A 14,095-nucleotide genomic window follows, 5' to 3' on the forward strand; every position below is an offset into this window, starting at 1 on the left:
ATGTTCAATCAGGTAGGATTTAAACAGAAGATGCTGAACATATCCTTGTCGTCTCTTCCTGAAGAAAGTTGCTACCTTGCACACCAAGGGACAAGTTCTCAACGTAACCGCTTCATTATGAGCACTAATTCCGAACCGAGAACCTCAAGGCGAGGTCCCGGCTTAGAAGGATACTGAAGCGCGAGAAAGTGCGCTGACATAGCAAAACTCAGCACTGCAAGCATCAACAGAAAAACACCTAAATCAACCATCTCTGCAATTTCAAATTGGCCATTGTATCTGTTCTTTCAAAGGACAAAACAAATGCATGCCTGCTGGATTGGTCCATTGTTACGATGAAAGAGGAACCAAATTCCCTGTGGCTTTTATTGGAAGTAGAGGCCAAAAGACTATGGTGATTAAGACCTTTGTGCATGTGTATACCAAGACAGCTTTACTGCATCTTATTTAACCATATCACGTCAGTCTTACTGCGGAAATTATTCACCAACGACTGATATCCTTTATGTGTCTTGGACATTTTGCATGGGGTGAAATCATTTAAACAGTAGGAGTTTCACCCCTTGTTCCACCTTTTCCCCGTTCTTGTGTACACTATGGACCTTCTCTGTCTGCCAACCCCTGTAATCCCCTTAGCCTCACCACCCGCTGACTGTGTGTTTACGTCTTATGTAAAGACCACTGGGCGATGTTATAAGAGTTAACCTGCCTGTCCTGCAACAGGTAGCTGACCGTTGATTGAGGTGTCCACACACACACACACACACGGACAGACCAGGGAAGACCCTCTTGTCAGTGGGCTTCCCGCCTTGGGGATCCGAGAAGAGGAACTCGGGACGAGAACGACGACAAGGCGGGTGGACCTGACCATCACGGAGCGTTCAAAGATGTTTTTCAAGCTGCCTCGACTGACTCCCGGCTATATACGATATTTGCAGGTACTGTTAGCTCGGGCCACCGGGCAGTTCCTAATGACTGCACTGTGTAACTCATTTCTCAATGTCCTCTAGAATGACCAAGTGAAGAGCGGTTGCGGCAGGTCTCCTTATAATTCGCTTTACAACAAATAGCACTTGAATTATGTATCGGATTTGGCACAGAAATAACAAGTCAGTTGCCTGACTTGTGTAAATCTCCCCGTTGTGGGACTAATAATTGTTGATCTTATCTTATCTTATCTTATCTTACCTTTGTCGTGGTCTGCCGTTCCTTACTCTAAAGCCACGCAAGCTCCCAGGTCGTGGAGCTGCGAAGTGCTGAGTCTTTTTGAGAGAAATTGCTTTCCCTCAACGGCGATCTTTGAAAAGGATATGTATTGCATTTTAGAGAACTTTATTAATGCCACGCAACTTGTTTTGATTAAGACCTTTCAAAGATGAATGCGATATCCGTTGGATTTCAAGTATGGACCTGGCCCTCGGAATAGTCTTCTCCCGTTGGGGTACCCTTTGGAGTATCTGGCAAATTAGTTGATCTTGGGAGTGGTACATTGATGTAATGTTTATAGCAAGGGTTTTATAGATGTGGGGCAGAGTGCTGTTCTTATGGGAATGTGAGTTTAGTGAGACTAACTGACAAAATGGCTGTGCTGCTGTTTTCCAGCGCTCCAAAAGGTATTCGCCACTTTTCTCACGCTTTCCAAGATATTGCTCTATCCGGGCTCTTTCGGAATGTAATGGCATCATTCTGTCAGTCGCAAAACTCCATCGCATTTATTTGCTGTTGCTGTGAAACTAAAACAATGAAGAGATCCGAGCCTGCGCCGGTCCATTGCTCCGTGAGTATAAACTGGGTCTGATGTACAGGAACGGCTTCTGTTCGCAACCATCTGTGACACGCCTCCATTAGAAAACCGAAAGGGTTTTTTTGTTTTTATTTCTCCCGTGCGATTTTTATTACTGTCAAGGGTTCAATGAGGAAATTGCCCGTGTCGCAAAATAGATGGGCGTTTTTGTTTTGTTAAAGAGACAGACTGTAATTTAGTGAATGAGACGAGATGGCTTTTTAATCTCTTCGGGGGAGGCCTGAGTTGATGCGGCGGTGGAGGGGGACATATTGTGGCTCAGTCGGTGCAGACAATGCTTTCGGAGAAGTCTTGCAGTACAACACATCCTGCTGGCGTCCTGTGGCTTGAAATTGATCTCCCGCCATGCATTCACTTTGGACGTTTTCATATAACATCCCGCCGGCCGTATCTGCCAACTAGCAGTGTTATCTGTGGATTTCTTTCACCAAATGTTTTACGGTTTATTCAGCGCCCCTACTCCTAAGGCATGGACATTGTTTCCGAAGCTCAGATACTCTCATGACATCCCTCTGTTTTCTCCGCTCTCCTTTCAGACCCAGGCATACCAAAATGTTTATGTGAAGCCTCCGCCTGAGAGAACCATACCTGGCATGGCCATGCTGATGGGAGCCCTGGGGATCGGGATGTGTGGCTACAGCTCCAGGCAGCTGGCCCTCCACCACAGGCCCTCTTCCCGCGTGCTGCAGTGGGTTGGCACGCACACCGAGGCCACCATGGTGGGCGGAGCCGCCCAGAGGACCCCCTTCTTTGATGTAACTCGACGGGCCAACGCCTGCATGGAGGTTCCACCCCCCTCTTTTGCTGGCGAGAAAGTTCCCTCAAAATAGGGTGCGATAAGGCCAGATATCGAAAAATTTGACGTGTTATGCAAATAGTGCTTACACAACTCACTATTTACCAATATATATTTTATGATATGCGATAATAATATTAACCATATGATTGCAGTTAAGGGTGGATCCGGATTCGCCAACCTCTTAGGTTTGGGTGTGAGTAAATTTACATTTGCACATCTTGGATTGAAGCGATGCTGGCCCATGCACCCATGTGGCCCATGCTCTCCAAAATGGGCTTGTGTGGATATCAGACCTTGAACTTTGTGTTGGATGAAAATGTGCTAGGAACAGCCATGTTTGCTATAGAGTCACCTGTGCTACAAATGTAAAACCATAGTAAACCCTCACACTATTTAATAGAATATTTAATAGAATATTCAAAACACTGTCAGATTCCTGCACTGAGTGGGCACAAGGCAACATAATGATTGGAAGAATACCCCAAACATGCTGTGAGAGCAGAGCTTCCCAAAGCCTTTAGCTGCGACAATGGATCTTGAATAAACTAACATGTTTCGTTTGGATTTGGAGATGTGTGGCTTTGTAAAGCCTGGTGGGGAAGAAAGAGTGAGTGGCGCCTGGCAGGGCTCTCGTGCACACAGATGGTTGGCAGCACCTCCGCTGCGTACACCCCACCCCCCTCCCGCTAAGCAGAAGGCCTTGTGTAAGTGCTTGGCCAGCGATTTCAATTGATTTCCACGGTGGAGGAGGACCAGGTGCCATTCATCAACAAGCCCCTGGCATTTACTGGCACCGGCTAGCGCCGGCCGTCAATCATACACGACGGTGGAAGACACCGGTTGAGTCGGTGGACAAATCAATGTACAATGCTTTGCCAATTTTGTGAGGGTGTGATCAGGAACTGCGGAGAGCAGACAGGCAGTTTTGCGGGTGCCGGCAGGAAAAGCACGCCGATGGTACTACGCTTTGCACAGAGAAGAAATGATGCAGTGCAATCACTGTATGTTGAGCTGAATATCCACATGTTGAAGAATCCATAGCATGGCGAAACTCCATGCTGAATATATATATATTTTTTTACATCCCTCTGGTAAGCCACATCTCGAGCCATGTAAACAGCACTGCAGTATAAATACACCTCTCTGGATTACCATTCTTAATTTACCTGGGTAAGACAGTGAGGCAGACAGGCACAGAAGAATGACGAATCCCCCAGCACTAAGCCTATTTCCTCGATGGGGATTAAGCCGGGTGGAAAATCAGCACGCTGGCACAGACACATCCACATGATTGGGTATTAAGGCTAATGATCTATGAGGGCCAGACAGTTACTCCGCATCCCAGATTCGCACCATTCCCCCTGCGGTCGTCCGCCCCTCGTCCCGCACGCAGCTCTGACCCCGTCTCGGGCACAGAGCTGGCAGGGAGAAGGGACTTGAGATGTGGCGAGACACCGAGCGTGGTTGAGAGTGCGTGCTGTGCCTTGTGGGATCGCGCAGGGGTCATACTGTGTTTACTGTGCGGTTGTACGGAAAAGGATCGGAGCTCAAATAAGAGCATTGTTCCAGTGTTAGGCTCGCTAAGAAAAAGATTGAGCAACACTGGCGGAAGCTTTTTTTTTCAAGATAAATGCAGTGGGACTACTGAAAGTAGTCGCAATGTCATTTGGAACTACGTGTCCACTGAGGAAAGCTGTATTTTGGGGGGGTTGAGGAAGTGGATCCGAGCATTAGTGGGAGGTCAGCGGGACCTTGGAATCCATATTTCTGTTGCCGTGGAGCCATATTTGTCTGTCTGCCGAACTGAGCAGTGGCTGGTTGTGGCAAGTTGGGAGTTGATTGCACCCCAATCGTAGCCCTCCTCACTACTACCCCGTAAGTCAACAACAAAAGGGCCCTAATCCGCTCAGTTGAGGTACTAATGGCTTTTAATGGCGCTCTGGGACAAAACCATTTGTGACCTTGCTCTCGACAGAGGCGGGGGCTGACACCCATAAGCAATCTGATAAAGCAGGGGCTAACTGACCGCATAACTACTCGTTGGCCATTGATAGATGAGGGAACAAAAGGACATGATGAGCTCTCAGATTATTTAAAAATGATGGTTTAATACCTGAAATCATTGAGCCGTTAGCCGCTCATTTTATTATCCGGAATTCCAAGTGTGGCGCACTGTCATTGCAGCCGGGTGTTGCTGCAGTGAAATGTGAACAGGACTGGAGCGACTGCAGAAACACACCCGAATGGGTTTGATGGATTCTCTGTGTGCCGCGGTGGTCCACGGGTGGGACAGAACACCGCAAAACACCCATTCATCTCAATCAGGGGGTAAAGCTGAGCGACAGCTCGCCTCACCAAAACTGTTCCTTGTGCCTGCACTGTGCAGCTCGCGAGGGAGAAGGGCCAAGACCATCTGATGCACGGTTCATTTTCGCTCTTCTTTTTTTCCTTTCAGGACATTATTGAAATGCGGTAACAATAATACGGCACAATTCCCTTTATTGCACTAACAAGTCGTATCTTTGGCTCACACTACAGGTGTCAAATAGATGATGTATTTTCCAGTGTTTCACAAATGCAGGTTGTACTATTTGTTCGTGCTTAGAAAATTAATAAACAAAATAGTAAAAAAAAAAAAGGATTCTTGCTTGGATTAATTGGGCTTTCTGTGATGGATTTCTTTTAATTCTACCACCCATGCAGTAGTTAGAATTCTTATTTGAAGCAAATAGCACTGAGCTCACAATCGTTAGGATATGGGCTATGTTTGGCTTTGGAGTTATTTTGCTTAATATTGCAAATAAAACAATAATTTATACCCAGAGACTCACTCACAGGAAGTGTAACTCTTGTCGTAGTCCAATTATGTATGAATGGCAGGGCATGAACGATGTGAGTACAGTCACACCAAAGAACGCACCATAAAGGTGTCTTTTCTCCGCAATATTCCTTCCGTAATAACCAAAATAAAATGGGTCGCACAACTTTCTTTTAACATTTCAAAATACCTAAAGTGTTGTATTGAACCGAGGCGTAAATGCGGTGCAATCAAATTACATATAATCGTTCGTGCTTTCGGTGTTGCCTGGTGGAACTCAGGCCGGCTACTGCATTTATTGACCTGATCAGACCTTCCTGGCGCACCTTCAACGTCAACGTCCATTGATCGAGAAAATATCCATCACGAAAAAAGTAGGACCAGAAAAACAACAACAAAAAAAAAAAAGAATGCGGGGATCAGCAGTCGATCTGATTTATTGCGCATGTCATTATGTAGAGAACCGCAACTTCTCATTCCTTGAAGTAGTTACAGTACTTCAAGATGAAGTATATTAATGATAATGAAAATTTAAAAAAGAATGTATCGAGCACTTTGCAAAATAAATATGAATTATGATGTAAGAAATACATATATGTACAAAACAATTTCAAATTGGTAAAACTATGTCTCAAGAAGAGGTTTGAAATGATAGATTACTAAGAGATGGCTATTGGTATGCCCACTCCAAAGGCTCAATCCAAGGCTCATCTCACAACTGAATGAGGTGTAACATGATGTATTACTTTCTGATATGTTGACCGCACCGTGTACGTGCGCCGCCGCCTTGTCAATGAAATGAACGCTTGACAACGTTTGGGTCGTTCGTGCCTTCGCTTGGGACGCCCCTGGGACACTGTCGAAGGGAGACGGCCCCCCCCGCGCGTTCGGCTGAACGAACGCCCCCCCTCGCGGAGGAGGCTGGAACTACGCGCCAACCAAGGCGAGATCCCAAATGATATTGGACTTTTGTTTCTGTGTGTGGGCCGATTAAAGTGACTTAGAACCCCGCCTCTCGCTTTCTAAATGCCCGTGAATGCATAAATATGATTATGAATGGAGGGGGGGGGGGGGGGGGGGGCTGTATGTAGTTGCGGGACGAAGGTGCGCAGAACCGACGGAAAGGTTTGACTCTCCTTTCGGACTCGGTTCTTTGGCGAGTTACTTTGGCAACTTACTTGCAAGTGAGTCGTTCGGTGTTAGTTCAGTCGCTACGACGCACGGGGCGAGCGGGGCGAGGGCGCGCGGCGAACGAGGGACCAGAAGGGTCCGTACGCCTCGCCGATTCCCGAGTTGTTCATTTCAGTTTGTGAGTCCAACGACTCGCTCTCCCGGACCGCCGCGTCATTTTTGGACATTAGTTCGCGACGAACGAATCGCTCCGCGAGTCTGGCGTCGCCGCACAGAACAACGGGGGATTAACCACAGAAGCAGACGCTGGAGCAGAAGGTCCCACTCTTTTATTTCCACACACGGGTTCGTTCCCCTTGTTTTTTTTTGTTTTTTTTAAAGTAGATATAACATTTTTATGTTTTGGGAATGCGCTGTTGTTTTTCTTTCTTTTTTTTTTTTTAATACGGAAAGCCCGGAAACTATTGTATGAACTTATTCATCCGAGCGTCGATGGTTCGTGAGGGCACTCGTGTTTGGAGGCGACCAGACAATATGATGTTTCAAAGTTTGACCCTTTTTTTTTTTTTTTTAAGTTTCGCTTTTGTTTTTTGTGTGTGTGTGTGTGTGTGTGTGTGTCTAAAAAAAAAAAGTTGAAGAACTTGTAGAAGTGTTAGGTGTTATTTGGAGGGGGGTGGGACTCGGCTAAACGCTGCTGATAATCACTGCGGCGGCGTCTCCATTCCTACCTGGCTCTGCTTTCAGTCCGGACTCTGCTTCTTTTCTTTTTTTTGGGGGGGGGGGGGGGGTGTTTATTTTGCACGTCCTTAAAAGCTTCGCTCCGTGAAAATGCTTTGCCGTCGTTTGTCCGGGAGCTTTGGTTCAAGCCGCACAACGCCAGCTCCACCGTGCGCTCCCCGGCGACGCCAGGCTCGCGAACGATTCGTTCCCAGCGAACGCATCCCTTAAATGACTCGGGAGTCGTGGGGTCACTCCGTCCAAAAAAAAAAACCCCAAAAAAACCCCGCAACAGAACAATTGAATGAGACTTTTCAAACCGAAAAGAATGACTGAGGATGAAAGTCAACATCGAGGGATCTTCCGTAGTTCATATTGAATGTGACTGGTGAAGCAAATCACTTTGACAGAAGTGTATTTTAGTGATTTCGACTTGGCATTCGTCTGCCAGAACAACCCTTCTCGAGAGGGTTAAAAACTCAAATTTGGTGTGGGATTTTTATCTTCTCTCGTTTCGACAAACACTTCTGACAGAATTCCGACAGCGACTCTTCTGACTCCCGTTCGTCAGTCACAGAGGGCCCTCTGATTCACACGACTGAAGTGTTTATGAAATCGAACAGATCTTTTTTTTTTTTTTTTTTACCGAGTGACACGTCGGCAGCCGAGTCTCACAAAGGCAGCGAACCTTTCCTCGCCAGCTGCCTTTCCTGCAGAGGCACCCATCCCTGTGATTTTGGTTAGGCTTATTCTGGTGAGGCAGAGACCTTGTTGTTCGTTGGCAGCGCCGAAATGATCATTCAAAGGAGTCCGCGCTGAAATGACTGTTTGTGCGCTTCGCTTTGTCCGGGAAGGAGTTATAATGGCTCCAGCAAAGTTATTGTTTACCTCTCCATGTCAGCTGTTATCGTCATCTATTATCACTGTGAAGGCCTGAGTGCATGCCTGCACCGCCCCTATGGGGAAGGCTGCAGATGCATGTGAGACCATCTCACTGTGTGTGTGTGTGTGTGTGTGTGCGTGTGCGTGTGTCCCCGCTCAGTTCAGATTGACGCGGGCTGACGAGCTGCAGGGGTCCAACAGTACGCCGCCAGCCTCCCTCAGTGCACCATGGGTAACTTCTCCAGCAAGGATGGCCACGGACCCCCAGGTCGTTGCGCTCGCTCGCTCGCTCGCACACACTGTCCCCTTTCTCTCGCACATACCACACGCATGCACATCCGACCACCCCCTTGGTTGTGCACTGAACCTCCATAGCTCTGCCTCTGTTTTCCGAAAGTATTTTGAATTGTCACACAACACAGAAACACAGACGCACACACACACTCTCAGAGAACAAAGCCAGCACCCCTCAAGGCTCAAATGCATATTTCTACATCTGCTCCAAGGAGGAGAGGACAGGAGAGGAAAGGGAATGGAGGAAGGAAGTGGGGGGTGGGGGGTGGGGGTAGTGAGAAGAGAATAGATATTAAGAAGCATGCAAAAAAAAAACCAGACGTCATATGGAAGACGCAACATGGTTGAAAGAAAGAAAGAAAGTGAGGGGGAAGACCACCGAGGGGATAATGAAGAGGGCAGCGAAAGGAGAACCAGGTGTACGTCTGCCTGTACTGTCGGCTGGAGCGCCGACGGGAATCTTGGCCGGTCTCCTGCGCGCCGCACAGTGAGCGGTCATTCTCCTCGTGTCCCAGTGTAATTCGTTCTGGCTCAACCCCCCCACCCCTCCCGCTGGGCCCGGCTGTGATGAATCGGCAGAATTCCCCGGCCCCAGCCCAAGGGCGACGGATTAATCATAGGAAGCCTAACGTTGTCTGACGTGCACACATGCCCCCACGCACAGAGACATACACAGATAGACTTTTCCCCCAATAAGTCATTATGCCACTAATGCTTGGAATGAGGAAATAGAAGCCAGGTGTGGCATGACGAAGATGAGAGGAAAACTGCCTGGTCCACAGTAGGGCATCCCAACATTATTTAGTCTGAATTGGCTCTATTTTCATGCAAGAGAGAGCAAGGTGATTTGGGCATTCAATAGATTACAACATATGGGGGAGGTTTTGCAGCCACAGCTTGGCCAATTTTTATTAATTTATTTTATATCCTCATACTTTTAATCTGGACTAACTGAAATGGCCTTTCTCTGTCATGGTTTAAAATTGTCGCAGACTTCCCTAGTCTTGGTTTAAAAAAAAAAAAGCCTGATTTTCCAGGAGGAGCATTGAAGTTAATCTAGGTCTAAGTGAAGGCTTAAATTAAACCTTGCCTCGGGCAGGTTTATTTTTGGATTAATGGACGCAGCCTCCAGGTCGACCTTGACATTAGAGGAAATGGACTAACTGAACTAAGACCAGAGAGAAGCAGCTGACTAGTCCTTCATTAGCTGAGTCTCGGACTTCACAGTCTAGAAGTTGTTTATCTTAAATTAAGCAACCTCTCCGAAAGACATTTTTAAAATCTGGATTCATTTATAAGGTGGAGTATCTTAGTCCTGATTTAGATTAAACCCCGTCTGCGATGCATGCATTTTGTTACTAATGATATTTGAACCTGTACTCGTGCATTTGTGAACCAATATTTGACAATGTTTTTGCAATGTATACAATTGCCAATTCTCAATTTCAAAAGCATAGTGTATTGTGTGTCGGTGAGATTCCTGGGGGCAATTTGAGGTTACAGGCGGTGGGACGCCAGCGATGTAATGGACTTGTGGTGGCTTGCTGTCGTTTTACTTTGCAGTAGCTTTCAAAACGTCTATCAGTTTTAAAAGTGAAGTTACTTTTAGCCTTTCTGACATAATGCTGGAGCGCCATAAATCAGTGCCCTGGGAGTGAACTTGGGAGTGAGCCATATAGCAAACAAAAACCTTGGAGATGTGGAATTGAAGAGAATTGACCATTTTTGGAGCAATCATTTCCCAGTTTTGATAACTGCATTTGTCTGCTGAACAATCAAGGGTTCTTTCCCAAGCATTATATCCTGCACTAATATTGCAATACCAGATATAATTATGTACTTCTATCTTATATATTGTAGGAGGCCATACGGATGGTTTCCACACACCCCCTACGTCTCCGGTGACAGAGGTGCCCAACGTCTCCCAACTCATGCACACCAGTACTCCCCAACCCCCAGTGGCGGTTCCAGTTTCCACCACAGCCCCGGCCCCAGGCAAACTCCCACATCCGGGATCCTTTGGGAAGAAACCCCAGCCCACCACCACCCCTGCCACAGGCTCCCCACCGCCCAATTGGAAGCCCACCCCACCCGTCAGCCCAATCGCCCCTATGACCGTGAGACCCGGATCAAGCCCGGCGTCGAACAAACCTCAAGATGCGGGCTCACCTCCAGGACAGGGGGCTTTGGGCCGTAACGGGGGTCCCTCCACTTCCACCCCCACCCCCACCCCCAGGGCGCAGCCCTCCCAGGGGAGGCTTGTCCCGGTTAGCCCGACCAAAACCCCCGTGTCTCCAGATAATACCTCCCCCGTGGCCGGACCCTCCACCCCAGGCTGGAGGGAACGGGACAGCGGTCTCAGCCAGTCGCCCTTGGGCGGCTGCACGGCCAGCGGCAGCCCGGCGCAGGAGGAGAAGACGCAGAGTCTGTTGGAGGAGTGTAGGACAGCGCTGGGCATTACTGCCCGTGATGAGGGCGGAGCCTGCAGTGCCATGGGTACGAGTGCTGACACTGACGTAGTTCTATGTGGAAGACACTTTTACATCTTTTTGTTGAATCGCTGCCTCAGCCTCTCACTAATATTATCCTTGTATACAAAACAGGTTAACGTTTTTTATCCTCATGCTTGAAGAGGCTGATTGTTTTTACCCTTAACGCTTATTGTATTTCTGATTCATGTATCATACATCATATCATGTATCTGATAGGATGTATACAACCTTGATTTTCTGATGCGTTCTGCCCACAGAGCTACTGAAGCACCTTCTGACGGAGGTCAACAGTCTGAGGAATAACTTGCAGGTAGGATGTTGGAAACATTTTATTCATACGTTTGTCTTGTTTTTCCATGAATCATCGGCAGACGTATTGGCAGTCGTCTCTAATTCAATTCACACATCTTTAATTCAAACGAGAAACAGCAATACACACACACACACCGTTCCTTGAATTTTCTTTTTCCCACATAAATGATTGTCAGAACCTGGGATCCTGATCAATTTGACAATCACACACTCCTCCTCGCAGTGCAATCCCCGAAAAGTATACTATATAATTAATTGTAACATATTATATAACCCTTAAAAATATAAACTGAAATGTCACATTATGACCAGGATTCACCCATTCCTCTTTGGAAATTGCTCAAGGTCTGCCAGGTTATTTGGGGAGGTGGAGAGCAATTTTGAGGTCTTGTCACAGCTGTTGGATGAGGGTTAAGGTCACAACTCTGACGGGCTCCCTCGAGGACATAAATCTTCTTCATTTTCAGCCCATCCAGCCTTGCTCAGGCAATGTGCTTTGGGTCCTTGTCCCGGTGAAAGACAAACTTCCTCCCCAGATTAATCTTTCGCGCAGAGGGGAGCCAGTTTTTATACAGGATATCTCAGTATTGTGCACCAGCATTCCTCTTCTGATCCACCCCGACCATCTTGCCAGTCCCCGCTGCCGAAAAGCCCCCTCATCATGTGATGCTACCACCCTCACACCGTGCAGTGGGGATCTGGATGTTATCTGGGTGATGGATTTAAGCCATGCGCTAAGCCAAAAAGTTCCACTTGTCTCATCAGACCATTAGAGTTCAGTGTTTCCCACAGAATTAGATTCTATTTGTGGTAATAGCTGACTGGGGGGGGGTAAGAGAGTGACTGAGAGAGTGTCCCAATTACTGCAGTGCTTATTTTTTATTTATTTGTTTTTTCCATTTAATAAGGAAATTCAGTAAAATATCATACAGCTAATATATAAGCACAATGTTTTTATTTAGATGAACTGGACACGCGATCGCTCCCTCCAACACACTCTCCCAAATTGCGCCCCGATCGCTCCCTCAGAGGAAACACAGAGGACCCCAAAACGTACTTGCGTTTCATAAACGATGTCATTTTATTTTTCACAGGCTTTAATACATGATCGGAATGACAGATGAATAGATCGGGGCTATTTTTCTTGTAAGTCGCTTTGGATAAAAGCGTCTGCTAAATGACTAAATGTAATGTAAATTTTTCTATTCTTAGTTTTGTTAAAAAAAAAAACCCAACATTTTAAGTTAGGGCTATTTTAGAGATTTTTTTTATTTTTATGAACTAACCCCATTTGTCCTTCATTACTTTTGATATACTTTTCACATCCTACATGTTAACAAATAACTGACAGTTTCTGTGAACAGGACATTTTTGGTAGTGAAAACTTTTACGACCCGCCTCTCTTGAATCTCTTGGATCTTGAATCTGTTTTATCTGATTGGCTAAGCCACCGTAATGTGACATTGACGAGCGCCGCCGCTGTTCGGCTCTCGACCAAAGGCAAAGAAGTCGCCCGGGAAAGGAAAGCGCCAGCGCCTCATACAGAGGAACATAGATTTGTACTGCCGCAAGTACTGCCAGTCCAACCCATAATGTTTAGTGAAGGCGTGTGGATGGCTTCAGTGCACCGGAGGGCGGATATTTCAATCGACAGCTCGGGTATGGCACCGAAATCTGCTTTGCGATCGGTAGATTCCGATCGTATAAGTAACCACCGCCATAGTGGTACTGAGTTTCATCATCAGAGAGAGCGAGAGATCTTCCAAGTGATGTTTTGCAAATTATTTACAGGCGAGGACATGTTTTTCTTTTTTCTTCCTCACCACTCTTCCAGGAAGGCCCTTGTGATGCAATGCTTTGGAGATTTTTTGGGCAATAAACACTGTGTTCAATCTCAGCCACTGACTTCTGTGACTCAGTCCGATTAATCCAAGTGTGGCGTCACAGTAAGGCTCTCTAACTAGACCTTTTCTTTTTCGGGGAACTTTTTCGGCAGAGTGGATCAGCTGGAAAAAATCCTACTCTATGATATTTATAATTTTTCAATTGAAAGGAAGTTTGGGGAGCCCCATTACCTTTTTCAAGGCACTTTATATCGCAGGTATTTTTCGATTTCCAGCTGCTCATCTTTTAGCACAGATTTTCACACGTGCCAGAAAAACTGTTTATGGGAAATGCGTCACAGGGGTCTTCAGTGGATAAGTTTAGAACTGTAAGAGGGAAATGATACCGCACTCCCCCCCCCCCCCCCCCTTGTCCGATGACCTCTCATCCAGGAGATAACAAACCAGGCTTAATATACACACGCTCGCACACAGATCTCCTCTCCATACACACTCCCCGGGAGAGAGGTTCCCGCTAATGGAGGGCTTCCTGTCCTCCGCTCGTCCTGTGAGGCCCAGCAGAAGAAGGAAACCCTTTCGTATCATCCCTCTCTCTGTCCGATCCCTCCTCTTCCTGACTCTCAAGGTTCTCCGTTTCTTCCAGAGAGAAAGGCGTCGTAATGCTTCTCTGTTAACCTCATACCCGTTCCACGCCGCTCGCTTTCGGTTTGACTTAACTGGTATCTTCTGTGGGAAGTTCACTGAGGAGCTAATCCCCAAAAAGGTTTTCACATCAACCTTGATCGCTTTATGTCATTACACTCCTTTTCTCGCTACCAGGCACTAGCTATGCATCTCGGGGCTGACACAAACATCAGAAATTCTGTGAGCATACTGTAGTGTTTTTTGTAGGTGGAGAGGGGGGGCGGGATTCTTTTTCTGTACTAATTTCCTGTGAGTTTTGCGTTCCAGTTTCTGACACACCCTTGTGAGAGTTCTATCTGGGGGCTCCCGGCTTCCTCC

At 46.9% G+C, this 14,095-nt stretch overlaps 1 protein-coding gene across 1 annotated transcript in view; it reads left to right on the plus strand.

Annotated features, from left to right (window-relative positions):
• The first annotated feature begins 6,843 nt into the window (after positions 1 to 6,843).
• Positions 6,844 to 14,095, plus strand: part of LOC307238899 (CD109 antigen-like) — a 32,488-nt gene continuing 25,236 nt past the window's right edge. Inside the window, exons 1-4 of the mRNA XM_080012053.1 lie at positions 6,844 to 6,897; positions 8,312 to 8,419; positions 10,306 to 10,941; positions 11,195 to 11,247. Coding sequence (XP_079868179.1) covers positions 8,380 to 8,419; positions 10,306 to 10,941; positions 11,195 to 11,247 — 729 coding nt within the window. The 5' untranslated portion in view covers positions 6,844 to 6,897; positions 8,312 to 8,379. The remainder of the gene's footprint in view (positions 6,898 to 8,311; positions 8,420 to 10,305; positions 10,942 to 11,194; positions 11,248 to 14,095) is intronic.

This window comes from Zeus faber (assembly GCF_960531495.2).
Source record: "Zeus faber genome assembly, chromosome: 13".
Taxonomy (NCBI): Eukaryota; Metazoa; Chordata; class Actinopteri; order Zeiformes; family Zeidae; genus Zeus; species Zeus faber.